The 25,708-nt window shown below is 44.1% G+C and overlaps 1 protein-coding gene across 3 annotated transcripts; it reads left to right on the top strand.

Annotated features, from left to right (window-relative positions):
- Positions 1–39: 39 nt before the first annotated feature.
- Positions 40–25,556, top strand: LOC113610212 (putative UPF0607 protein ENSP00000382826). 3 transcript variants are annotated; one of them, XR_003429000.1, is made up of 3 exons: positions 40–295; positions 1,689–1,738; positions 24,914–25,556. XR_003429000.1 is itself a non-coding variant. In XM_027088148.1 (3 exons), exon 3 carries the CDS (start codon positions 23,876–23,878, stop codon positions 24,686–24,688), a length of 813 nt encoding a protein of 270 aa, XP_026943949.1. In that variant the 5' UTR covers positions 46–295; positions 1,689–1,738; positions 23,365–23,875; the 3' UTR covers positions 24,689–25,556. The 3 variants fall into 3 exon arrangements, 1 of the variants encoding a protein (XP_026943949.1); XR_003428999.1 differs by having other exon boundaries at positions 46–295; positions 24,947–25,556; XM_027088148.1 differs by having other exon boundaries at positions 46–295; positions 23,365–25,556.
- Positions 25,557–25,708: the final 152 nt, after the last annotated feature.

Genomic DNA, 25,708 nt, shown 5'->3' with positions numbered 1-25,708 from the left:
CGGCCCCGCCTCCAGCCGCCATTTCAAGTGTGGCTGGATGAGCAGAGAGCAAGTAAGAATCCCGAGGAGGAGAAAGTTGACAATAGAAGGGAAGAAATGCTTTGAAAGGAGTTCAACAAGGGCATCGGAAAGCCAGAGAAGAGCCTAAAGTAGCAGAAGCGGTAGCCACACTGAGTATGGCAACCAAACGGCGGCTTAGTGGAGGGGGCGGAGCCACTTCTGGCGGCGGGGGCACGTTGCCGTCTCCGCTGTCGCATTCATTGGCTTATTTGAGAAGGAATCAGAAAGGCAATAGGTGAGTGTGGACGTCAGTCATAAATTAGTCCCGCCAGCAGGCGCTCTGAGTGCCGTGCTCCGACAGGGCTCCCGTCCTTCAAGGTGGAGGTTATGCCTCTTGCTTTGCACAGTTCTCCCAAGAGACGTCGCGGTGTAACCGTCACACCCTCGAGACGTGCAAACGGCTCCGCAGGGTGTGGAGAAACCCGAGGGAGCAGTTGGGTGGGGTGGACAACTGCCAAGTGGGATAAAAGGCCTTCGGCCACGAGACAGGGAAACCGGAAGCTCGCCCCGTGACGACACTTTCTCTAGACGGAAGTTCTATCTGCAGCGCCAGTCGCGGCCTTCTCAGTAACCTTAATGGTTAGGGTGTTCTGTCCATACTCAACTTTGGGTCTGGAGCTTAAATGAGCACCTGTCTTGGGGCCTCGGAAGGTTGGAGTTTTTCCCCAGAGGCGGCTGGGGCCATTAAACAAGTGAGGTTTGGCCCAGGAGATTTGAGGTCGTTTCAGAGGCCTTGACTTTTGTGTGACCTCATTGAACTTGAGTTTTCACAGGTTGACCACTTAGGGCCGTTGGAGAAATTAACGAGGTGAAATTGAACATACTTGGTAAAATGGAATAAAGAGTACTGACGTGGATTGGGCTAGGTGTGAAGCTCTTCTCAGTTGGATGTCTTTTAGACCAGTAGTAGTCCTTATGAAAGAGACCTTCACCCAGGCCATGCCAGGCACTGGAAGCCCTGTGCAGGAAATCCACTGACCACAAAACCAAAGCAGTGGGACTTCCCTGCTGGCGTGGTGGTTAAGAATCTGCCTACCAATGCAGAGGACATGGGTTCGATCCCTGGTTCGGGAAGATCCCACATGCCGCGAAGCAACTGATCCCATGCTCCACAACTGATGAGCCTGCGCTCTAGAGCCCGTGAGCCACAACTCCTGAGCCCGTGTGCCACAACTACTGAAGCCCACGCACCTAGAGCCCGTGCTCCGCAACAAGAGAAGCCACCACAATGAGAAGCCCGTGCACTGTAACAAGGAGTAGCCCCTGCTCGCCACAACTAGAGAGAGCCCATGCACAGCAACAAAGACCCAACACAGCCAAAAATAAATAAATAAAATAAATTTATGAAAAAAACAAAAGCAGTCAACTAGGAGCTGCAGCAATGAAACTGTTAGCGCGTTTCCACCTGCTTGGTGGGATTGGAGAATGTTTCATGGAGGAGGAGACCCTGCACAGTTAACATGTTATCAACAGGTGGAAATTGAGAGGCTAGACTATTCCAGTCACAGCAAAGGTGCCAGAGTTCCCAAGTTTGGAAGCATAACACAGGCCTTGCTATAGAGATTGGTTTCAGCTGTTAACTACTGATACCTTCTTTACTGCCACGTGTTGCCTTTTTCTTTTTGCAGGGAGAAGAGGGATGGGGATCAAATCTATCAGAAAGGAGCTAACGCTGATGGTAAGGATTAGAGATGTCAAGGTTTGTACCAATAGAAAGATCCATAAACCGGAAATTCTTAACCTGGATTTATTGGCCTGTGTGGACCATGAACAACCTTCAGAAAGTTTGTGGTGTTTTTACTCCTTTGAAATTGTGTGCAGAATAGTATGTACTTCAGGGAGAAATCTGGCCACCTTCCTCCTTTCTCTCTTCTTCTTCCCCAGTGAAAGGAGCTACTGACCTAATAATGAAAATTCACGATGTTAATTGACCCACATTCTTGGTGGTCAGGGCCACTATACATTCGTTGACGGGTTCTTTTCTACTTCCTCCAATGCACAAAGCTTGATGGTTTAGTTGAGCCAGAACCTGCTCTGCAGATCTGGTCATTTTATTTCCCCTGTCTCCTGGGCTTTCTCCATGTGGCTGATGGTCATGAAGGTCCCATGTTTTTAATGAGCAAAGAATTGGTGGCTGTTTGAGACCAGAAGCCGAAACCTCAATTTCTTTCTCAGCTTATGGAGTATCTTCCATGTGATAGCACTGTCATAAACACTGGCTGTACAGTGGTAAACAAAGTAACTTAGTTCCTGTTTTCATGGAGCTATAGCCTAATAGAGGAAGAGTAAACAACTCAGCAAATACATAGATGAGGAATTATGTTACAAAGCATCAAGCAGGAAAAGGCGAGTATACTGTGACGGACAGTAGTTAGGGAGTTTGGAGAAAACCTCTATGAGAAAACTGCGAGGGAGCCAGCCATGCAAAGTGTGTTCTAAACAGGTTACAACGGGGTTTTAGGCACTTTCGAAGCTATTGAAGTAATAATTTCATTCCTCTTAGGCCGCTGGTCCTTGTATATGGCTCCCTCAGTAATCTTTTGGGGGATGGGGGAAAAGGGGGTTAAGGTGATTCTGAACCCTTGCCCTAATACCAAAATTTAACCAAATCTTACCTAGGTTTCTTGAAAGTATGACATACTTTCCTGAAGAGTGGGACCTTGTTTTTCTCACATTTTCAAAGGAGTCCTTGTCTTCTTTTGGGTTCCTCCCAAAGTCAGACTCAGAAAAGATTTGGATGCAAATAGTTTATTTAGGAGGTGACCTCAAGAGGCATTCTGAAGGAGTGGTGAGGTGAGACAGGAAAGGAAGGAAAGTCATTCAAGGGTATATTAATGAGGGGAGACCGTGGCTATTTGAGAAACTGGAACGCACCTTGGAATTGCCCCACCAACAGGCAAGGAAGCTGAGGTATTTGCCCACCAACTCCTTTTCCTCTTTATTGTTAATGCTCCTGCACTTCCGCCCAGCTCAGTGCTGGGAAAAGCATGCTCCTAAAGTCAGAGAATGCACTCAAGCAAGAGACACAGACAGTCCTCCTCACGTACTAGAACTCTCTGAAACCAAACGTCAGAGAAGGCCCAAAGGATATGTACGGGTATAGACAGCATCTACTACAGTGTGTAAACCCAGAAGTTGAGAATCATTGTCTGGGCTGAAAAGCTGGGAGGGAAAGTATATTCATGCTTCCTCTTCTTTCTCTGTTGCCTTTAAGCAACTTACCTGCATTGTGTTTTGCTTTTAGCACCTGCAGGGTAGAGGAAAAAGGACTGATTTCAAGACTAATGATGTGTTGAAGTGATAATTACAGCTTTAATTCAAGTTTTATAGGCTCCATTAAAGAAAGAGAGTTGACGTCTATAAATTAATATGTACCTTTTGTGAGAAACCTGAATATAAAGAAAAGCACAAGTTTATGTCTCTGTCCTAAGCTGATTTTCTCAGCAGTTCCACATCAGCGCCAGGGCCAACTGTAAACTGCTGGAATCTGTCTCCCCCCCGCCACCCCCTTCTCTCCAGTATCACATGTCATATGTAGTATAAAGTCACCTCTTGTGAGAAGGGATAACACCCATTCCTCACATAGGTGTGCTTCCCGCCTATATGCCTAGAATGGTCCCTGTACAGGCACGTATTCAGGCATGGTGTTGATTAAAAATCGATGGAGTTTGCGAGTAGAGAAGACATGCACAAGCTAGGAGTCTGGAGCCTGGGGAGAAGCTGACATCTTGGCAAACCCAGGGAATGAATGTCCAAGGTGACAGGGGCTCAGAGCCTGTAAGAAATAGGTAGATGAGAGGTTATTGTAGGAAAAGAAAAATCAGTCCATGCAGAAAGTAGAGTCTCAGCATCAAGCTGGGTTCTGGGCCAGAGAGTAGCTTCAGGTTCTCTCAGGCTGGCACCATGCCAACTTGATGATCTCAAGTTGAATTGAGCAAAAGATGGGAAATACCTGACTGAGGTGGAGCAGGTGCCTAGGTGCCTGCTACTTTTCAAACACTCTCTTAAAGGTTTAATATGTCTAGAAACCTCCTTCATTAGGATGTTTATTGTAACATTATTGTAATAGGGGAAAACTGGAAACAACCTTGGATACAGGTGTCCATTGATAGAGGATTGGTAATTGCTTGTATATATTATGTAGAACATCTCAGGATAAATAAGAAATTTGTGTGTTAATGCTAGCTGAAGTAACAACCCAAAACTAAACTGGCTGGTTTAACCCAAAAGCTTATTTCTCACACACATATAGTCCAATACATATGTCCTTGGTGCCTTTCCTCCAAGCAGAGAATTAGATTTTGGCTCCTTCCATCTTGTGGCACCACCATCTTCTAGGATCTCCTTAGAGTCTTCTGCTGGACCCTCTGCATTCAGCCAGCTGGTTAGCTGAGAGGGAGAACACTACAAAAGCTGGCCAACACTGGAAGTTGTGTTTGTTACTTCTTCCCAGGTTGTGTTGGTCAGAACTGAAGTCAAGGAAACTGGGACATGGCTTCTTCTGTGTCCAGGAAGAAGAAATGGGATTAGTCAACATCTAGGCGATCTCTGCCACAATTGGTAAATTTGGTTGCAGCCAGGCCAGAGCTACTGACTTATTGAGGAAGAGGAGTAGGAGGGATATACTCTTTTGTACATTTTGGACTTTATAAATCCAAATATTACCTGTTCAAAAAAAATTAATTTAAGAAGGGGAGACCGGTGAAATTCTGGTTCATCTGTGCTGTGAAATATTACATAGCAGTTAGAATGAAGTAGATCTGTACATACTGGAATGGAGTGATCTGTAATTAAGGTAAACAAGCAAGTTATAGATAAATTTCTGCATTGACTTAGTTTGGACTACTATAACAAATTACCATAGACTGGGTTGCTTAAAACAAATATTTTTTCTCACAGTTCTGGGGCATGGGAAGTCAAAGATCAGGATGCTGGCAGATCTGATGTCTGGTGAAGGCCTGCGTCCTGATTTAAAGACAGCCATCTCCTGATTGTATTCTTATATGGCAGAGGGCAGGAGCAAGCTCTCATGTCTCTACTTATAAAGGCACTAATCCCATTCCTGAGGGTGCCACCCTCATGACCTATTTACCTCCCAAAGGCCCCACTTCCTAATATTATCACATTGATGGCTAGGATTTCAACATATGAATTTGGGAGAGACACAAACATTCAACCTATAACATATATGTATATAAATATATGGAATAAGGTCTGGGAGATGGGTGGAGGTGCAATACACATTTGCTTTTTGTGTACTGTTTGAACTATAAGGAGAAAATATTCCAATATTGTGTAACACTAACAATGTAAATTCTCTAAAGAAATTCATTAAGACCAATTTCACAAAAATATTTTGGAGGCCCATAAACCCCAGCTTCATTAATAAAGATAATGTAAATTAAAACTAAAATGAAATTCCATTTCACTCTCACCAGATAGGCAAAATTTTAAAGCCAGAAAATACTAAGATGAAGAGCAACAGAAACTCTCATCCTCTGCTAGTTGGAATGTCAATTGCTGTGACCTCTTTGGAAAAAGCAGGTTGTTATTATGTAGTAAAATAGAACCTGTGCTTCCCCTATAGCCCAGCAATTCCACTCCTAAGTATATATATATTAATAACCTCTTGTACATGTGTTCCAAGTAATATACACAGGAACATCTATATCAGCATGTTTTGTAATAGCTAAATAAATAAAGGAAAGCACCCAAATAGAATGTAAAGATAATTATACAGTGGATACTTTATGTGGAAAGGTATTTATGCAGCTACATAAAGTAACTTGACTAAATCTCAGAACAATGATGATAGCAACAAAGTAACAGAAGAATACTTACAAGTGTGACTGTAAGTGTACATGACTTCCCTCAGGGTTGGAACAATCTCACAAAAAGCATTCCAAGTAGGGAGGAGGGGAGGACTGACCGTCAGCTGAACCTGGCAGAGCCAGTAAGACTTGGATGGGTGGAGCAGAAGAAAAGTGGCATTCCTGGAAGGAGGAAAGGCCTGAACAAAGGCAGGCACAGTGAAACCAGGTTGAACAGAGTGTTGGACATTCTCTCACAAAAAGGGAACTCACAAAAAGGTCAGAAGTAGGCACAATTGAATAAGAAGGGCAAGGAAACAACAATCAGTTTGGTGATTAACTCTAGGGGAAAGGAAAGGGATGCAACCAGGATAGGGCACACAGAAGACTTCCAAGATTCAGGTAGTGTGCTATTTCTTTTTTTTTTTTTAATATATTTTTGGCTGCCTTGGGTCTTTGTTGCTGCACATGGGCTTTCTCTGGTTGCAGTGAGCAGGCTTCTCATTGTGGTGGCTTCTCGTTGCAGAGCACGGCTCTAGGAGCACGGGCTGCAGTAGTTGTGGTATGTGGGCTTCAGTAGTTGTGGCTTGTGGGCTCTAGAGTGCAGGCTCAGTAGTTGTGGCACACGGGGCTTAGTTGCTCAGCGTCATGTGGGATCTTCCGAGACCAGGGCTCGAACCCATGTTGCCTGAATTGGCAGGCGGATTCTTAACCACTGTGCCACCAGGGAAGTCCGAGTGTGCTATTTCTTAACCTGGTGATGAGTACACAAGTGCTCAACTATTCCTATATGTTTATGTGTTCTTTTAAGGTATATTTCATAATTTTAAGTTTGGTTTGTCATGGCTCGGGCAGTAATAATATTTATGGTACCCCGCAGTCTGCCCATCCCTTCTTTCAAGCTGAGGGAACGTCCAACACTCTCTTCAACCTGGTTTCATTTTGTCTGCCTTTTTTCAGGCCTTTCCTCCTTCCAGGAATGCCACTTTTCTTCTCCACCTGTCCAAGTCTTACTGGCTCTGCCAGGTTCAGCTGATGGTCAGCCCTCCCCTCCTCCCTACTTGGAATGCTTTTTCTGAGATTGTTCCAGCCCTGAGGGAAGTCATGTATACATACTACCTCACCCAGACCATTTCCGGGCACTTAACCTGTGCTGCCAGGTAACCATAGTCTTCTCTTTTTGTGAGTATTCTGTATTTCAAATTGGGTTGTGGATCACCCATGAGGGGTGGCAGATATCCTATCAGTCAGTAGGAAGTAAAGGACTTTCTTGGAGTTTTGGGTTTGGTGGTGTTGGTTATTTGCCCACCTTAAGCCATGCCAGCATGATGACAGTCTAGAAATGTATAAAGAGCTGCATTTCTCTCCTTTTTAGGAAAATTTGCAAGAATGTATATACCATTCAATTCTCAGCCTTAGGCAGGGGTATCAGAATCTCCGAGGCACAGCAGTAGTTTATAAAAACATTCAAAAATGCAGGTATCTCTCACTAACTAAACTCAGGAACTGAATACTCACATTTATCTTCTGATAACTTGGTGTACCTCACTCTCTGAACTCAGGAACTGGATAGATTCAGACAGCATGGAATTTAATGCCTAGGTTCATTAAATTAATATAAATTCAGATAAAAAGCCCAATAAAATCTTCATAGCAACAATTAGATTTAACTGTGCTAAGGGATATAAATAGGTACCTCATGCAGTCAGTAAAATAGCCTTGTGAGGTTTTTATGCCAGTTTTACAGCTGAGGAAACAAACTCAGAAAGGTTAAGAAACTTTCCTCCAGAAGTTCCTGGAAATGCTTAGCACAGCACCTGGCTTGTAAGCGCTCGGTAACTGATAGCTGTTACTTATTAGTTGGTGGGACTAGAGTAAGAAAGCATTAGGGAGGTGGAGGTTGAGCAACAGTGTGTCTGACTCAAGTCCGCTTGCTCAGGAAAAACCGGTTTCAGCCGCCATCTGCATGATGTCATTCACACCATACCACTGCTGCATCGTTGCTGCCCATAGCACTGCCTAATTTCTTTCTTTCTTTCTTTCTTTTTTTTTTTTTTGGCTGCATTGGGTCTTTGTTGCTGCGCACAGGCTTTCTCTAGTTGCGGCGAGCAGGGGCTATTCTTCATTGCGGTGTGTGGGCTTCTCATTGTGGTGGCTTCTCTTGGTGCGGAGCACGGGCTCTAGGCTGGCGGACTTCAGTAGTTGTGGCATGCAGGCTCAGGAGTTGTGGCTCACAGGCTCTAGAGCACAGGCTCAGTAGTTGTGGTGCATGGGCTTAGTTGCTCCACAGCATGTGGGATCTTCCCAGACCAGGGATTGAACCCATGTTCCCTGATTAGCAGGTGGATTCTTAACCACTGTGCCACCAGGGAAGTCCCAGCACTGTCTAATTTCTTATTGCAGTGTCTGGGGAAGGAAATGAAGGCTTTCTCTTTGATTCTCAGTGGATTGTAAAGCCTTGTTTGCCTTCAGCACCCAACCTGAATGAGTGAATTTGGGGTTCAGGTGTACCAAAATTAGAGACGCCCCTGCCTGACTGGACATTGAGTTGGAAGTATCAGGACATCGAGAAATGTGGACAAAAGTTCCCTATCAATTGCAGTGCGCCTACATTTATGAACTCTTCTCCAGGTGCATAGCTGTGAGCAGTCTGCCTAAAGATGGGATTGTCTTCCATCATCCAAAGAGACCTGGGCCCTGGAACTGATGTTACTTCCCTGGTGAATGGCAGTGGACCGTGACAGAGGGAGGGCTCTCCAAGACCGTAGAGCAGAGTCTTAGGCTCCATCCACCCCATCCAGCACACAGAAGGTGTTATCCTACTGTTATCAGATTCTTCTGCTTCAGTCTTGTGGGGGGCGGGTAACTTGTTCTCACTTAGTTTTAACTCACCCAAATCCTAGAGAGAAAATAATTAATTTTAAAGATTTGGTAGCTTTGTGGTAACTATTATAGAATAGTCGGTGCTGTATTGGGTCTTCTTATGCACTTGACAAGCCTTGGGACACAGACTGAAAGCAGGAAAACAAAGAGGAACTAACTCCATATTGCACAAGCACCAAGGTTGTCATCAGAAAGTAAAGCTGTTGCGTCTGGAGAAAACCTTTCTCAATATGGAGTTGGGTAATTTAACCTGTTAACGTATGTACACATGGTGTGTATAGTGTGTTATTAACACTTCACCTGGCAGGGAGACCCAGGAAGGAAGCAAGTTTGGAGTGCCAAGGACCCCTTGGAAGGTCCTGGTGAAGCATGTAAGTATGCATTGGCACCTACAAACATGGCATACTTCGATATTAAGTAACCAGGCTGTAGAAAATGTATGGCCAGGAGATGAGTGTGCCCACAAACTGCCTGGGGAAAGGAATGGATCTTTGGACCACAACCCCTCGATGTAGAAAGGGTAGAGAAGGAATTGGCACGGTGAAAATTTAGAGAAGTGGGCAGACCCAAGGGCAGCAGAGTAGAACCTACAACTGGGATGCTGGCACAAAGCACCCCAGCGAAGGGTCTTAGTTTTTCAACAGAGATAAAATTCGAGGGATGGATTATTAATACAATTGTCCTTGGAAGGGCCCCAATTCACAGTTATCCTGCAGCCCTTTTATCAAAACCCATGCCTTACTCACTCAGATCATGATGTTCCTTGCATACTGTAGAGATGAAACCTCATCTACCCATAATGTCCAGACCATGAGGGGAAAAAAGTAAGAGGAAATAAAAGTAGCACTACCTGCAGGTGTGTAAACAGGAAAAACAGAAGAGGGAAAGCAAGCAGTGCAGGCATGCTCCAGGATCCTTTTTTCCCCCTATTCATTCTCCCCAACCCACCCAAATCTTGACTGGGGGAAACTGTAGAAGCATCCAAGACAGATAGGGAAATATGAAGAACTCAGAACATCAGAGGCTTGTGGGCTGCTTCCCCACATATGGCTTGGGGCAGACTGCAGGCTGGCTTGCATCATGTCCAGTATACTGTAGGAACAATAATGTAGCAGTGATGGAGGGCAGAGTCTAGGCCAGTGAACACCAGGATACCATACCCAGTTCCTCACAGCCTATACTTGGTCTGCAGGAGGTCAAAAGCTTCCCTGTGTCTTATCAAAGCATGCGGAAGTGCTGTAGAGGCTTGTGTAGAGAGTTGAAATGAAAAGGCCTGCAGAGGTGGGCTTTATGGCAGAAGGCAAATGGTTGGGACCATGGACTTCAGCTCTGAGGGCTGGCATCACACTCCAGAGGCCAGATGAGGCCCACTGCATCTCAGCAGGTAATTATAGGAACTCAGGAATCATGCCAGGTATTTCATGGCAGAACTAGAAGACAGTATAAGGACCTGCTCACAATGATCCATGGCAACGCTTTCCTTCTACCGTGAGGTCATATTTGAGCCTCTCCCTTCCCACACCCCCAGACCTTCTTGACAAGGTGAGGGGGGGAGGGAAAGAGACCTGAGAAGCAGCATTAAGAGAGACCAGGTTACTCTGAAAGACACTGTGTGAACCAGATAATTTAATATTTACCGGCAAGCTCGAATCTCCCTTTCCTGCCCAGCAGGATGGGGGCTTATAGGAAAGATTAGATTACAGAAAACAAGCTACATTGTCTTTGCACCTCTGAGTTATAGGGTGAGTTAGTGTGCATTCCTGCTCTAACCTTTTTTGTGCTTTATAGGGCAAGCATATGAAGTGTCCAGTTAAAGCCAGCCCTTTGGCTGCCACCCTCACAGCTAGTGGGGGCAGGAAATGAGAGCCTTTGTACAGAAGCAGATCATGGGCCCAGTGTTCATCTGCAAAGTGGGCGGGACCCACAGCAGACCAAGGAGGAGACCATCAGCAGACGTGGTGGGACTGTGGTTGGATGAGCACTGCAGGGGGCTTGCAACAAACCTGTTTTGTCACTTAGGGCCTCTTGGTTGCCAGTGACAGAAAACCCAAACTGCATTAAGAATGCTAGCATTCCTCTGTAACAATAGCCAAAGTAGAAATTTATTTTTCTTGTACATAAAAGCCTGAGCGTAAGCAGTTTTGGGCTGATAGTTCAACCCAATAATCAAGGTCCCAGGCCCTTCCCATGCTGTGTCTGCCATCCTCAACATTGAGCTTCTAGCTCCCACCACTGCACTGCTGCACCCACATTGCTGCAGCGTGAAGTGGGTAGGGAAAGTAAAGGACACACAATTTTGTTAAGGTCATGAATTAAAAGTTGCATATAGGGACTTCCCTGGTGGTCCAGTGGGTAAGACTCCATGCTCGCAATGTAGGGGGCCTGGATTCAATCCCTGGGAACTAGATCCCACATGCATGCCGCAACTAAGAAGTCCACATGCCACAACTAAAGATCCCGCAACTAAGACCCAGCACAGCCAAAGTAAATAAAAAATAAATATTAAAATAAAAAAGTTGCATAAATCTCTTTTTTAAAAATTTATTTTATTGAAGTATAGTTGATTTTCTTTTTTTTTTTTTTTTTGGCCACACCATGCATCATGTGGGATTTTAGTTCCCTGACCAGGGATCAAACCTGTGCCCCCTGCATTGAGAGAGCAATCTTAATCACTGGACCGCCAGGGAAGTCCCTATAGTTGATTTTCAATGTTGTGTTAGTTTCTGGTGTATGGCAAAGTGATTCAGTTATATATATATATATATATATATATATATATATATATATATATATACACACACACACACATATATATATATACATACACACACATATTCTTTTCCATTATGGTTTATTACAGGATATTGAATATAGTTCCCTGTGCTATACAGTAGGTCCTTGTTGTTTATTCATTCTATATATAGTAGTTTGCATCTGCTAACCCCAAACTCCCAACCACAAGTCTGTTCTCTATATCCGTGAGTCTGTTTCTGTTCTGTAGATTCATATGTGTCATATTTTAGATTCCACATATAAGTGATGTCATATGATATTTGTCTTTCTCTTTCTGACTTACTTCACTTACTATGATCTGTTGGTCCATCCATGTTGCTGCAAATGGCATTATTTCATTCTTTTTTATGGCTGAGTAGTATTCTATTGTCTATGTGTACCACATCTTGTTTATCCATTCCTCTGTCAGTGGACATTTAGGTTGGTTCCATGTCTTGGCTATTGTGAATAGTGCTGCTATGAACATTGGAGTACATGTGTCTTTTTGAATTATTGTTTTGTCCAGGCATATATCACTTTCTCTTACATCCTATTGCCTGTAGCTTAATCACCTAGCCAGACCTAAGGTCTCATTTAGCTGTTGCCACAAAAATGCTGTGTAACAACCACAAAATATCAGTGGTAGACAACAGTAAGCATCTATTTCTTGTTCACATGTCTTCAGATCAGCCGATGTTTGGCTGGTCTATGTTGGACTCAGCTGGTCTTGGCTCCAGGCTGCAGCTTGGGTTCAAATATGTTGCATGTATCTCTCATCCTCTTGCTAACAGCAAGCTGCCCAGGGCCTGTGTTTCTCATGGTGATGAGTTTCATGGTAATGGCAGCATACATAGGCCTTTGCAAGTCATGTATATGGGTTAAGAGCTATGTAAAGAAGGTGGCCTTAGGGCAAGGTTGTGACCTTGCACAGATCTGAGCCCTTTCACTTTTACACTTACCTATCCAGGGTCAGAATGGCAAAATGAAGGCCTTAGCCCACCCAACTGCAGAAGCACATTTAAAGCCTTTGCTTGGATCATGTCTGCGAACATCCCATTGGCCAACACAAGTTATACCCAAGCCTAATGTCAGTGGGGTAGGAAGTATACCCCTCCCATGAAGGGAGGAGAGGAGGGATGGAACAAATGTCTTACGAACAATAGTCTACCAACCTTAACTACACAGAACTCTGGGAAAGCATGGTGGCCATATGTGCAATTAAAACTCTGGAGTTCTGTTCCTAAAGAAATAAAGAGAAGGTAGATTCTGGGGACAGTCTCTGCCACAATATGTATCAGTCAGGAGTCAGTTTCCACTTCCAATTTAATGAAACCATGGTTGTATTCCCCTACGGAAGCATCCTTCCTTTTGGGGCTAGGACTTTCAAACCCACTGAGCTCAAGGTTGCAGAGATGGGAAGCACAAAAATTCCTCTGTGTTTCATGTGGTGTAAAAGTGAGGAGGGTTACCACATTCTTTACCCCTTGTTTCCCAAAGCTCTGCATTTTGGTTATGGGGGAGATGGCACTGTATACTGGCTGCTGACTTATGGCTTTTAAACTGAGACTTAACCAGGCCAATCCACTGTTCTACCTAACTGGGTCTTTCTGGATGGTAGGGCACATGGTGAGACCAGGAATTCTGAGTGTGGTGCCACTGTCACACTTTATTTGCCATAGAATGTGTCCCTAAGATAGGAGCAGTGCCATGTGAGATATCACAGCAGTGGATAAGGTATTTTGCAGGTCCATAAACTAGTGGTGGTGGCAGAAATCCTGCAGGCAGGGGAGGCAAATCCACACCCATGATATGTGTCTATTCCTACAAATAACCTTTCCCCAACATGTTGAAAGGTGTCCAAGAACCAGGTGTCTGGCCGGTCCCCCTGGAAATGGTGCCATTTATGGGTTTAATACAGCTTCTGAATAAACATTTTGGGCATTCAACAGCAGTGCTTAGGGAAATGCCTAGCAGTAATGCCTATGTTACAGAAGAAGAACAGTTACTAATCAATGACCTCAGCTTTCAGACTTCCCTGGTGGTGCAGTGGTCAAGAATCTGCCTGCCAATTGCAGGGGACATGGGTTCGAGCCCTGGTCCCGGAAGATCCCACATGCCGCAGAGCAACTAAGCCCATGTGCCTAGAGCCCGTGCTCTGCAACAAGGGAAGCCACCACAATGAGAAGCCAGTGCCCTGCAACGAAGAGTAGACCCCGCTCGCCGCAACCAGAGAAAGCCCGCATGCAGCAACGAAGACCCAATGCAGCCAAAAACTAAAATTAATTAATTGAAGAAAAGAATGACCTCAGCTTTCATCTTAAGAAATAGAAAAAAAAAAAAAAGTAATTTGAACTCAAACAGCAGAAAAGAAATAATAAAGACCAGAGTGGAAATCAGTAAAATAGTAAACAAACCGTAGAGAAAATCAGTGAAACCAAAAATTGATTCTATGAGAAAAATCTATATAATTTTTAAACCTCTAGTCAGACTGATAAAGAAAAAAGGAGAGGGCTTCCCTGGTAGTGCAGTGGTTAAGAATCCGCCTGCCAATGCAGGGGACACGGGTTTGAGCCCTAGTGCAGGAAGATCCCACATGCCGCAGAGCAACTAAGCCCGTGCGCCACAACTACTGAGCCTGCGCTCTAGAGCCCGCAAGCCACAATTACTGAGGCCCACATGCCACAACTACTGAAGCCCACCGCAATGAGAAGCCTGCATACCGCAGCAAAGAGTAGCCCCGGCTAGCTGCAACTAAAGAAAGCCCATGTGCAGCAACAAAGACCCACCGCAGCCAAAAATAAATAAATTAATTAATTTTTAAGGTAAAAGGAGAGAAGACACAGATAGCAATAAGAGGAATAAGAGGTGATATCACTACAGTTTTTGCAGATACTGAAAGGGTAATATGTGAACAACTTAATGCCAATAAACTTAACAACTTAGATAAATTTATTGAAAAACATGAACTGTCAAAGCTCATTTAAGAAGTAGAAAATAAAGAAGTAGATAATCAGCATAGAGTTATATCTATTAAAATTTTGAATTTGTAGATAAAATCTATCCCGCAAAGAAAATGGTGGCAGTAGCCAGATTAGCTTGGTGAGGACAAGTCTTGTTGAGCCTATACACAGTCTTTTACCCTGTCACCATGGCCACTTTGTAAAGGGTCTATTGACCAAGCACTAGAGAATCTAAGGAAGAGGCCTTCTGATGTCCACAGGTTGGGTCCTGTTGTCCTTCCGATTATTGAGTCTCAGCTACAACAGATGCCCTTGAATGATTTACACTCTACGTGTTGCAAGAAGTCCATCTTTCCGCTAGACCTCCTTGTCACCAATCTTCTAATCTTGTTCTTTCTAAATTCCTGACCAGCTGACTATCCTATTAGTGAGTCAGGTTAGCTCTGTACCGTAGTTAGGTCTGCAGCAGAGTACTGCCCACTGGAGAATATCCCCTCATTGCTGGCTTTTGGAGCCACTCCAGAGTCAGCTGTGATGCAGCGGTTACCCACTTCTTGCTGGTTCCAGCACGTGTGTAGATTCATCTGTAAAAGAAGCCTGTGGGTTTTTTTCCTCCACTAACTTATACGTGTTCCCCTTGAGGGCATAGGTAGAATATTGAAGGAGATATAATCAGGCAGTGGCATTGGATACAAGAGGAGTCCAGTAGTTCACTGTGCCTTTGGACCTGCCCAGTATATACCATTACCATTTCACAATGGCAGGCTGATATGCCTCTCCAATTTTATGGTTCAGTGAACCAGGTAGTACCCAGTTCATGATAAGTACTTTGAGTTGATTGAATCTCCCCATGTCTTGCCCTCCACCTGTGCTTTATCCTATACCACCGCCAGTGATAATTTGCTTATTTGTGATGACACTGCATGCTGTGGATGGCCAGGGTCCCATTTCCCCCCCACCAAGGAGGTTATCTGTGCCTTCCTCATATACATGAGCAACTCAATTCTGGAATCCCATTTTAAGGCCTCTCCTGATACCAGTTATGGTACCAGTCAGGTCCCAAAGGGAAATATAAAGGGCACACTCAAAGTAGATAATTTGAGGAGAGTTTAATAAAGGAGCTGTTTGCAAAGGCATGGGCTGGGCATAGGGAAACCAAAAGGAATGTGCAGTAGTCCAGTTTTGGCAAGGGGAGGAGATGTGGAGGAGAAAACAGATAATATCTATCTAGAACACAATCCAAACTAGTTTAAACAAACAGAATATTCTGGCTCACATATCTGAAGAGTCAAGCTGTAAGTCTTAGAGCAGGGGCTCAAATGAGGTCATCATTATCTGGTTTTTCCTGCATTCACAGGCTTCATATACAGGCAGGATCTCCTATCATGCTACAAAAAGGCTTCAGAACTTACAGCCTTTTTCATTCAAGCACAGTAGGATCTATCAAAGGATTCACTGGTTGTCCACAGGTTGACTCTGGTTAGATCACTTGGCATGCCTGAACCAGTCGTGGTGCTCAGCATCAAGGAGAGGTGTTACTTGGTGTAGATCTGTGTCTGCAGCTCGGGCTGAGGAAAATCAGGGCATGGAGCCTGGATGAGGAGGAGCAGTATTGATGCTGGGTAGCAAAAATACCATGTACCCTGTGTCTCTTCTCCCAGATATATGGGGCAGAGCTTTTCTATCTTTCGTACCTATGAATCACCTGGGGATCCCATTAAAGTGCAGAATTTGATGAATTAGGCCTGCAGTGGGGCCTGAGATTCCTTATTTCTAACAGATGATGTTGATGCTCCCAGTCCAGGGACCACATTTTGAGTAGCAAGATTCTATGGCTGCATAGTCGAATGTGGTAGCCACTGGTCCCATGTGGCTGTTGAGCACTGGAAATGTGGTTAGTCTAAATTGAGATGTGCTGTAAGTGTAAAGTGCACCCTGCATTTTGAAGACTTAATATGAAAAAAACTAAAATGTCATCAATAGTTTTTATATAGATTACATGTTGAAATGATATTTTAGATATATTGGGTTAAATAAATATTAAAATTAATGTCACCTGTTTCATTTTATTTTTTTTAACATGGCTACTAGAAAATGTAAAAATACATACGTGGGGGCTTCCCTGGTGGCGCAGTGGTGAGAGTTCGCCTGCCTATGCAGGGGATGCGAGTTCGTGACCCGGTCCGGGAAGATCCCACGTGCCGCGGAGCGGCTGGGCCCGTGAGCCATGGCCGCTGAGCCTGCGCGTCTGGAACCTGTGCTCCACAACGGGAGAGGCCACAACAGTGAGAGGCCCGCGTACCACACACAAAAAAAAACAAAAAACAAAAAACATACGTGGCTCACATAGTTCTGTTGGATAATACTGTGTTATCCAACTCTTGAAGGAAGTAACTCTTGAAGTAGATAAAGCTGGTGTTCTTAAACCATTTTCACTTACGATACTCAATTAGAAGAGCGAATAAAGCAGAGACCTCATGAGAATTAACCTCACGGGTCCTTGGACTTGGTGCACCCTCAGGACCTCATGACCTCGGGTTAGGTAATTGCAGGTTGAATTGATGCATAAGTGCTTAGGACAGGGGATAATGCTTGAGGGCATTATGGTAAGTGAAATAAGTCAGACAGAGAAAGACAAATAATGTATGATCTCACTTATATGTGGAATCTAAATAAGCAAAAAACCAAACTCATAGAAAAAGATCAGATTGTGGTTACCAGAGGCGAATGTTGTGGGGAGGGGCAATTGAAGTAAGGTGGTTAAAATGTACAAACTTCCAGTTATAAGACAAACAGGTATTGGAGATGTAACATGCAACCTGATGACTATAGTTAACAATGGTGTGTGATATACAGAAAAGTTGGTGAGAGTGTATCTAAGAGTTCTCATCACAAGGAAAAAATCTCTTTTTTTTAAAATCTTTTTTATTTATTTTTATTTTTGGCTGCATTGGGTCTTCGTTGCTGCTCGTGGGCTTTCTCTAGTTGTGGTGAGGGGGGCTACTCTTCGTTTCGGTCCGTGGGCTTCTCACCGCGGTGCCTTCTCTTGTTGCGGAGCATGGGCTCTAGGCACACAGGCTTCAGTAGTTGTGGCACACCGGCTCAGTAGTTGTGGCTTGCGGGCTCTAGAGCGCAGGCTCAGTAGTTGTGGCTCACAGGCTTAGTTGCTCCACCCGCATGTGGGATCTTCCCGGACCAGGGATCGAACCCGTGTCCTTTGCATTGGCAGGCAGATTCTTAACCACTGTGCCACCAGGGAAGTCCCATTTCTCTCTCTTTTAACCTATATGAGATGATGGATGTTAACTAAACTTGTGGTAATCATTTCACAATATATGTAGGTCAGGTTGTACACCTTGAACTTACATAGTGCTGTATGTCAGTTATATCTCAATAAAACTGGGGTAAAAACAAGATGGAAAATTAAGTTTTAGTCATTGCATAAGCACCCAGGGGCTTTTGTTTTTACTTCTTTTTTTCTTTTTTTTTTTTTTTGCGGTACGCGGGCCTCTCACAGTTGTGGCCTCTCCCGCTGCAGAGCACAGGCTCTGGATGCGCAGGCTCAGCAGCCATGGCTCACGGGCCCAGCCGCTCCGTGGCATGTGGGATCTTCCCGGACCGGGGCACGAACCCGTGTCCCCTGCCTCGGCAGGCGGACTCTCAACCACTGCGCCACCAGGGAAGCCCTTTACTTCCTTTTTATGTTAAATTTTTAAAAAAACTTTTTATCTTGAGATAATTATAGATTCACAAAAAGTTGCAAGAATAGTACAGAGAAGTTTCTGAACCTTTCACACAATTTCCCCCAATGGATACATGTTATGTAACTGTAGTACAGTATCAAAACCAGGAACTTGACATTGGTACAATGTACAGTTCTTTGCCAGTTTATTACATGCAGGTCCTGTGTAATCACCACTACAATCAAGATACAGAACTACTACCACACCTTAAAGAGCTCCCTCAGCTACCTCTTTATAGAATATCCATCCCCTTTCTCCACCAACCATCCCTGACAACCACTAATTTATTCTCCATCTCATCCATTTCGAGTAGAATTTCATTTTGATTTATTTCTAGTTTTTGGAGAGTGTCTCTTTGTGCGGATATTTAGGTACGACATTGTGTATACATAACTTATCTCAGTTCTACTTGTGTTGACATTATCAGTTTCAGTGAGGGGTAGAAACGTTTCTTCTCTTTAAGTCCCTTTACTCTCCCGTTTATAACTGTCTTAAATATTTTCTCTGTATAAATTGAGAACTGCATCAGACGATGTATGAGTACTCAGGACAGGGGACGATGGACTGGACCTGGTAGGCTTTGATCTTTTTAGGAAAGAGGAAATAGAAGGGACCACAGGGTCCCTCCTCCCAGCCAGCAGTCACTTCATTTCTCCCTTTTGTTTGTGCAGTTGCTTGAAGTAGAAATTACCACAGTGCTCATCAACTTTTCTAATCTATCCTGCATACAACCACTAACCTTTTGCTTAAACCTTCAGGTATAATTTAGAAAACTCAAGAGAAGGAAAACATATTATTAAATTATTTTCACTCTTTTGTTCTTCCTTCTTGATATTCCAAGATTGCTTTTCCAATCATTTATTTTTTGCTTCAAAAACTTCTACTAGCTATTTTTTAAAGGGTGGGGGTTGCTGTTGACAAATTCTCTCAGTTTTTCTTCGTCTGAGAATGTCTTGATTTCCTCTTCATTCCCGATTTTCTCTGCGTATAGGATTTTTAGTTGACAGTTCTTTTCTTTCAGCACTTGGAAGATGTTGTGCCACTTCCTTCTGACTTCCGTGGTTTCTGATGAGAAACTTGACTTCATTCAAAGTTGTTTTTCCATTATAGGGAAGTTGTCATTTCTCTCTGGCTACTTTCAAGATTTTTCTTTGCCTTTAGTTTTCAGAAGTTTGACTATGATGAATATTGACATGGATTTCTTTGGGTTATCCTGTTTGGGATTTTATCAGCTTCTTGAATCTATAGGTTTATGTCTGCCATATTTGGAAAATTTTTAGCCGTATTTATTTGAATATTTTTTAAGCTCCACCTTCTTCCTCCTCTACTTTTGAGACTCCAATGACATAAGTATTAGATCTTTTCTTATAGTCCCACAAATTCCTGAGACTCTGTTAATTTTTTTTCAGTCTATTCTCTCTCTGTTGTTCAGATTGGGTGATTTCTATTATTCTTTCTTCAAGTTCATTTTACTGTAGAACTCATCTAGTGACATTTTTCAGTGGGTTTTTTTTTTTCAGTTTTAAAATTTCAGTTTAGTTCTTCTTCATCTGTTTTGTTTCTTTGCTGAGACTCTTCATTTGTTTGCAGTATGTCTGTAATTGCTCATTGAAGCATTTTTATACTGGCTGCTTTAAAATCCTTGTCAGATAATTTCAACATCACTGTCATTTTGGTGTTAGCATCTATTGGTTATCTTTTCTTGCTCAAGTTGAGATTTTCCTGGTTCTCAGTATAAAGAGTGATTTTCAGTCCTGGACATTTTGAGTGTTATGTTATGAGACTCTGGATCCTATTTAAATCTTCTGTTTTAGCAGGCTCTCACTGATGCTGTCAGATAGAGGTCAAAGTTCAGGTTCCCCACTCAGCCGCTGTTGACATCCTGGGAAGGGGGTGTAGAGTGGGTGCCTAATTACTGCTGGGCCAGGGTGGGAGTTCAGGCTGCCCACTGATCCTCTGCTGAGACCACCCTGGCTGGGAGGGGAAGGATGCCTTGTTTTTGCCACACTCGTGGCTTCTACTGACAGGATGGAGGAGCACATTGCTTCTGGCAATGGCGACAGCCCTGACTCTCCACTAAGCCTTCTGACAGCACCCTGCAAGTAGGAGTAGAAGCCTGGGGTCCCCGTTTATCTTGACTGGCAGAGTATAGGGAGTATTACAATTTTTTTTCTGTGGTTTGACTGGAGTAGAGTAGACTGGAGTAGTCTAAAAGTTTTCTTTCTTGTTACTCTGCCCCTTCCTAGTCCTTTGGCTAGAAAGAGCAGGATTTCTTTTTTTTTTTCATCTGTGCCCATTTGTTTCTGGGTTGCTAGCTTCTCCAGTACTCAGTCTGAGATATCTGAGGCAAAAAGAAAACCATCGGAATCATTGCCATGTCTTTCTATGGGTGCCAAGGCTGCTAGTCAGACTATCAGACTATCTCCCTCTCCACTCTTCAGAGTCTTCTTATTTTATATATATATATATATATATATATATATATATATATTATATGTATATATATCTATATGTATATATATGGCCCAGGGTTTTTTTTTTAGCTGTACTTAACAGAGGGATTGAGGACACGTGTTTATTCCATATTGTCCTGGAACCACAAGTCCCCAGGGACTTTTAGACCATTTCTTCTGCCTCACCTGGTGAACAGCAGCCAGTGAGGACAGTGTTCACCTGAATTGTTGGTGAGCTCCCTCTTCACCCACCTCCCTACCAGCCCAGTGGCCCTGCCTGTTTTTCTGTGATTCTGAGTTTGCCTTCTGGAATTTGAAATCATTCCAGCCTGTTTTGAGCAGGCATTTTCCAGTTTTCTACCACTTGCTAGTTCCCAGCCCCACCACTCAGAATTCTCCATCAACCAGAGGCCCACGGAGGCTGCTCCTGCACTGTTGCGGGCCAGAACTCTATTCGTGTCTCTTAGGCTGGAGTGCACAGTCCCCTTTGCTACAGAGCGAGGCTTGCAATGCAGCTGCCGAGGAGCCATGGCGCTTCCCCGTTTTTCCAGGGTCAGTGGTCTGGTCCTTCTGACTCAAATGCCATGCAGTTTGTGAGAGTCCCTTTTAAGTTTAAGTTAAAGGAAAATATTTTGAGTTGAAGAAAATATTTTTGGAATACTTTTATTAAGACTCAAAATTAATGAATGATTTAAAAAAAAAACCAGTGATCCAAGGTGAGATTTTCAGATGTCTGGGAATATATTATCCAAATTTTCTTCCACTTCCCCATGAGATAGGAAACAATTATTTTCGTTTCAGTCATTCCTAATGAATGATTTTAAGATACCTAACTTAGGGAGATGCAGCAATAGAGACATTTGTCCAAGTGGAGTTAACAACAATGCTTGCACTTTTTAACTTAAAATACTTTTTTATATTTTGAAAAATTTTAGATACACAAGAACAGAGAGAAGAAATGTACCTTCAATTTAATAACTAATATATGGTCATATTTGCTTCATATAGTCTTTGTTATTATTTTCTCTCTTAATTATTTAAAGGAAATCCCAGACATCATTCATTTCACACCATGTACTTCAGAATTAGTTTCTAACAAATTGAACATTTTCTTTATATAACCACAATGCTATTGTCACATCTAAAAAAATAGTGATAATTCTTTCACGTCATCTAATACCCAAATTTCCACAATTGTCTCAAGAATGTCTTTTTTTTAGTGGTAAAATACACGTAACATAAAATTTACCATAGTAACCAGTTTTAAGTATACAGTTCAGTATATTGTGATTTTTTTTTGTTTTTTGGGGGGAAAAAAAGTTCATTTAATGAGCTCCAGGGAACACTCAGCCTGCTGCCATACTAACTCATGAATTACAATGGATTGTTGGTAAGCAAGACAAGAAAACAGGGAACCAACAAAACAAAATCAAGACATTGTTCCTTGCTGAACTCTTGTCAAATTAGATCAAGGAGTTATGGTTCAATGCCACAGCTGTAAATCATTTCTGCTCCTGGAGAAGTTAGAAAGGGCTTATAATATTTACCCTTTTTTTTCAGACAGAATTTAGGTCTGAGCAAAACCTTTTGTGTCCTCCAACCTCCAAGTTTATTGGGGATGGAAGTCCAAATTTGCTGTCACATGCCATAAAAAGAATCTCATGAGCAGAGGGTCAAACTAATTTTGGAATATATGAATTATGCCCAGTGTTACTTTAAATAGAATTTTTTTCTGAGATATACATTTTAAAGTAATAATTAGAATTATGACTTATAACATTATACCAGAACATATAAGATTTTTAGAAATTTCATGTAATGTCTGAAACATTTATGTTAACATATTTCCATACAAATAACCCAAAGAAAGTTTAGTATTAGTTGTTTTGTTTGTTTGTTGTTTTATACTGCAGGTTCTTATTAGTCATCAGTTTTATACACATCAGTGTATACATGTCAATCCCAATCACCCAATTCAGCACACCACCATCCCCACCCCACCGAAAATAGATGTTAAACTAAAATATATAAATTTTTGACTGATCTATGTGACTCTGGGTTCTGAAACTTCTACATGTCACATGCGTGATACATAACACACAGTGTCAGCCCCAGGAGAGCAAAAACACTCCAATGAAGCAAGCCAAAGAAACAAGTTTCAAACAAGGTAAAGTGATGTGTAGACCAGGATTTTTCAATTCTTTCCTGTCATGCTGAAGCTTCCCGCTCCTGAATAACAACACGTTTCCCTTGCCCTAGACACCCAAGAGCATGTCTCTTTTGGGCATAAGAATCTCTAGAGTTACACATGTGTAGTGAAGAGTGGACCTAGGGCTTCCCTGGTGGTGCAGTGGTTGAGAGTCCGCCTGCCGATGCAGGGGACATGGGTTCATGCCCCAGTCCGGGAAGATCCCACATGCCACGGAGCGGCTAGGCCTGTGAGCCATGGCCGCTGAGCCTGCGCGTCCGGAGCCTGTGCTCCGCAATGGGAAAAAGAGTGGACCCAGCTGGCATACTCACAATGACCAAATTGTGTTAATCGTACTTTAAACCAATACGTCGCTCCACGATGAAGTTGCAATAAATGATATATTTGCTTTCTAGACATGAATGAGATACCTTACTGGATATACTCCAGGAAGGCCAGAGAAACTGGAATAATTTACTGGTGAATTTCTTTCAGGATAGCCCATGATTTATCTAGAATATAATCTTTACATATCTGGATCCTTCAAATTAGACCAAAGGGAATATCTGGGCTGTAAGCCTCAATTAGAAGTGTGGTATGCTGCTATGCTGCCAACTAGTCCTCCCTGACCTGTATCTTCGGAGACCAGAACCCAGTGTGGTGGATGACCAATTCATGCATTGAACAAAAGAAGACCTCCTACAGGGCAGTGTATGTGTCATTACAGATATGGCACTTAGGGCTAAGTACCATAAGGACTACAAGAAAACAAACAAACAAAAGTAACACATGAAGCATATAGGATAAGGAGGCACCACAGTCCAGAGCACAAGCCACTACCATCTGTATACCCTGAAGAACAGTGGAAAGTTTAAATGTTGTTTTATCAAATTTCGAAAAAGAAGTGAAGAAAGAACCTATCTGCCAGGAAGGGACATCGTGGGGTGCAGCATCCAGTTGGGTCAGGCTCTGCATCCCCTGCTCAGAAACCTTCGCCGCCTGGCTCATGGTGATGCTGGCAGCTGAGCAGCCCTGGAGAAGGTGCTTCAGTCTCCAGGCCTCGCAGAGAAGCTGGGGAGGTCCCCGGAGGAGGCTGGCCACACCCTGGCAAGCTCTGGGGGCTTCTGCACTCAGCTCTGAGCAGCGTCTGGCCTCTGGGCCACTTGCGGGGGAAGGGCTGGCCAATACATACACAGGGCTCAAGATTAGGAAGCCGATACCATCCAGTCACCTCCCACTTCCTTCTCCAAAGGAGAGGGAGATGAAGGTCCAAGAAGAGCCCCAAAGAGGCATGGCAAAGATGGAGGCTCACACAGAGACCAAAGGAGAGGACGATCGGAAGAGGGGCCACCGTAGCAATAGGGATATACCATTGACATCTAGGCCCCAGGAGACCAGTGGAGTCCTCACTTGCCTCAAGTGCGATCCTGAGCCAGTGGACCTCCTTCCCGAGCACCCAGAAGACAACTTGAGTGAGAACGCCCAGATGTCTCCAATGAGCTCCTCCTCAGAAAGCCATGTCATCTGCTCAGATGGAGATCCTGGAGATGTCCTGCCTCCTTGGAAGCCTGAGTCCCATGCCATGGTGTTCTCTGCCCCAACCGCATGCTGCTCCCTGCTGCTGGAGAGGCTAAAAAAAGAAGTGCTGGGTGAAGACCACCGGCCCAAATCACCAGGCTCACTGATGTCTGGAAAGGAGCTGCAGCGTGAAAAATCTTCAGAATCCCATCAAGAAGCTCCTCTTCCCTGGTGTCTACCAGCAGTAGGCCCTGCAAGCAGAAGATTCCCCTGCCGCTTTTTCTGCTGCTGCCGGGACTGAGGTCGCCCCTGCCGCTGACAAGGGATCGAGGTGAATGGCCCCCTCCTCCTAAGCTTCCGTGCTTAGCTGCTGCCAAAAACCCAGGCACCTTTGTTAACATAGTTAAGTCTCTGTCTCTCAGAACTAGCCCATTTAGCTCCAGGTTCCTTAGCGCACCCGACGCACTTACACAGCATTTAAGAGCTTTCCACAACTGGAAGGTCATATCTTTATTTCTTATCGCAGGAACACAACTTCTGTAAACTTTATTTCTGTCAGAACCTGTCTCGCCAAGCCATGGCTGGAAGAATCTCTGGATACAGATCAGGGGCAGAGGGTCCTCAGGAGCGGCGTCCAGTCTACCCCGCGGAGGCGGTCGGCGTTGAAGTCCAGCAGGCCCTTCCGCAGGGAGGCGCACACGGCGGGCAAAGGCACCAAATCCTGCAGTGCGCACAGGTCCTCACAGCGCCAGAAGAAGTCGGCCGCGCTGTCGCGGCGCAGCTTCACCGAGTGATCATGGCCCGAGCGTGGCCTCGGGGACGCTGGCTGCAGATACGATGCCCACACCCGCCTGGGGGCCACGGCTCGCCTCCCGGCCCTTCGGGCGCCCATCGCCCGGCGGCTGCGGCCCCGCAGCCTGCGCAGGACCGGCGTCGCACCAGAAGACGCAGGGCCACGAGCCCCAGCTAGGCCGGCCCCTCCATACTGCGCTCCGGCGCGGCCTCCCACCCGCAACGCCGGCCGTTGGCGCCGACCTCATCGGCCTCCGCGGCGCGGGCCAGTATATTGATTTTTGTGTTTTTGGTCACAATTTTGTACAGCCATCTCCAGAACACTTCATTGTGCAAAACTGAAACTCTGTACCCATTAAACAACTATTTTTTCCGAATAATATTTGAAATTGCCTTTTTAAAAAATTGAAGTATAGTTAATTTACAATGTTGTGTTAGTTTCAATTATAGCGGAGTGATTCAGTTTTATGTGTGAGTGTATGCATATATTCTTTTTCATATTCTTTAAACAACTCTTCATTCTCTCCTT

This window comes from Aethalodelphis obliquidens, unplaced genomic scaffold (assembly GCF_003676395.1).
Source record: "Aethalodelphis obliquidens isolate GAN/ISIS:26980383/991018 unplaced genomic scaffold, ASM367639v1 scaffold62, whole genome shotgun sequence".
NCBI lineage: Eukaryota > Metazoa > Chordata > Mammalia > Artiodactyla > Delphinidae > Aethalodelphis > Aethalodelphis obliquidens.
This window is presented reverse-complemented; position numbering and strand designations above follow the sequence as displayed.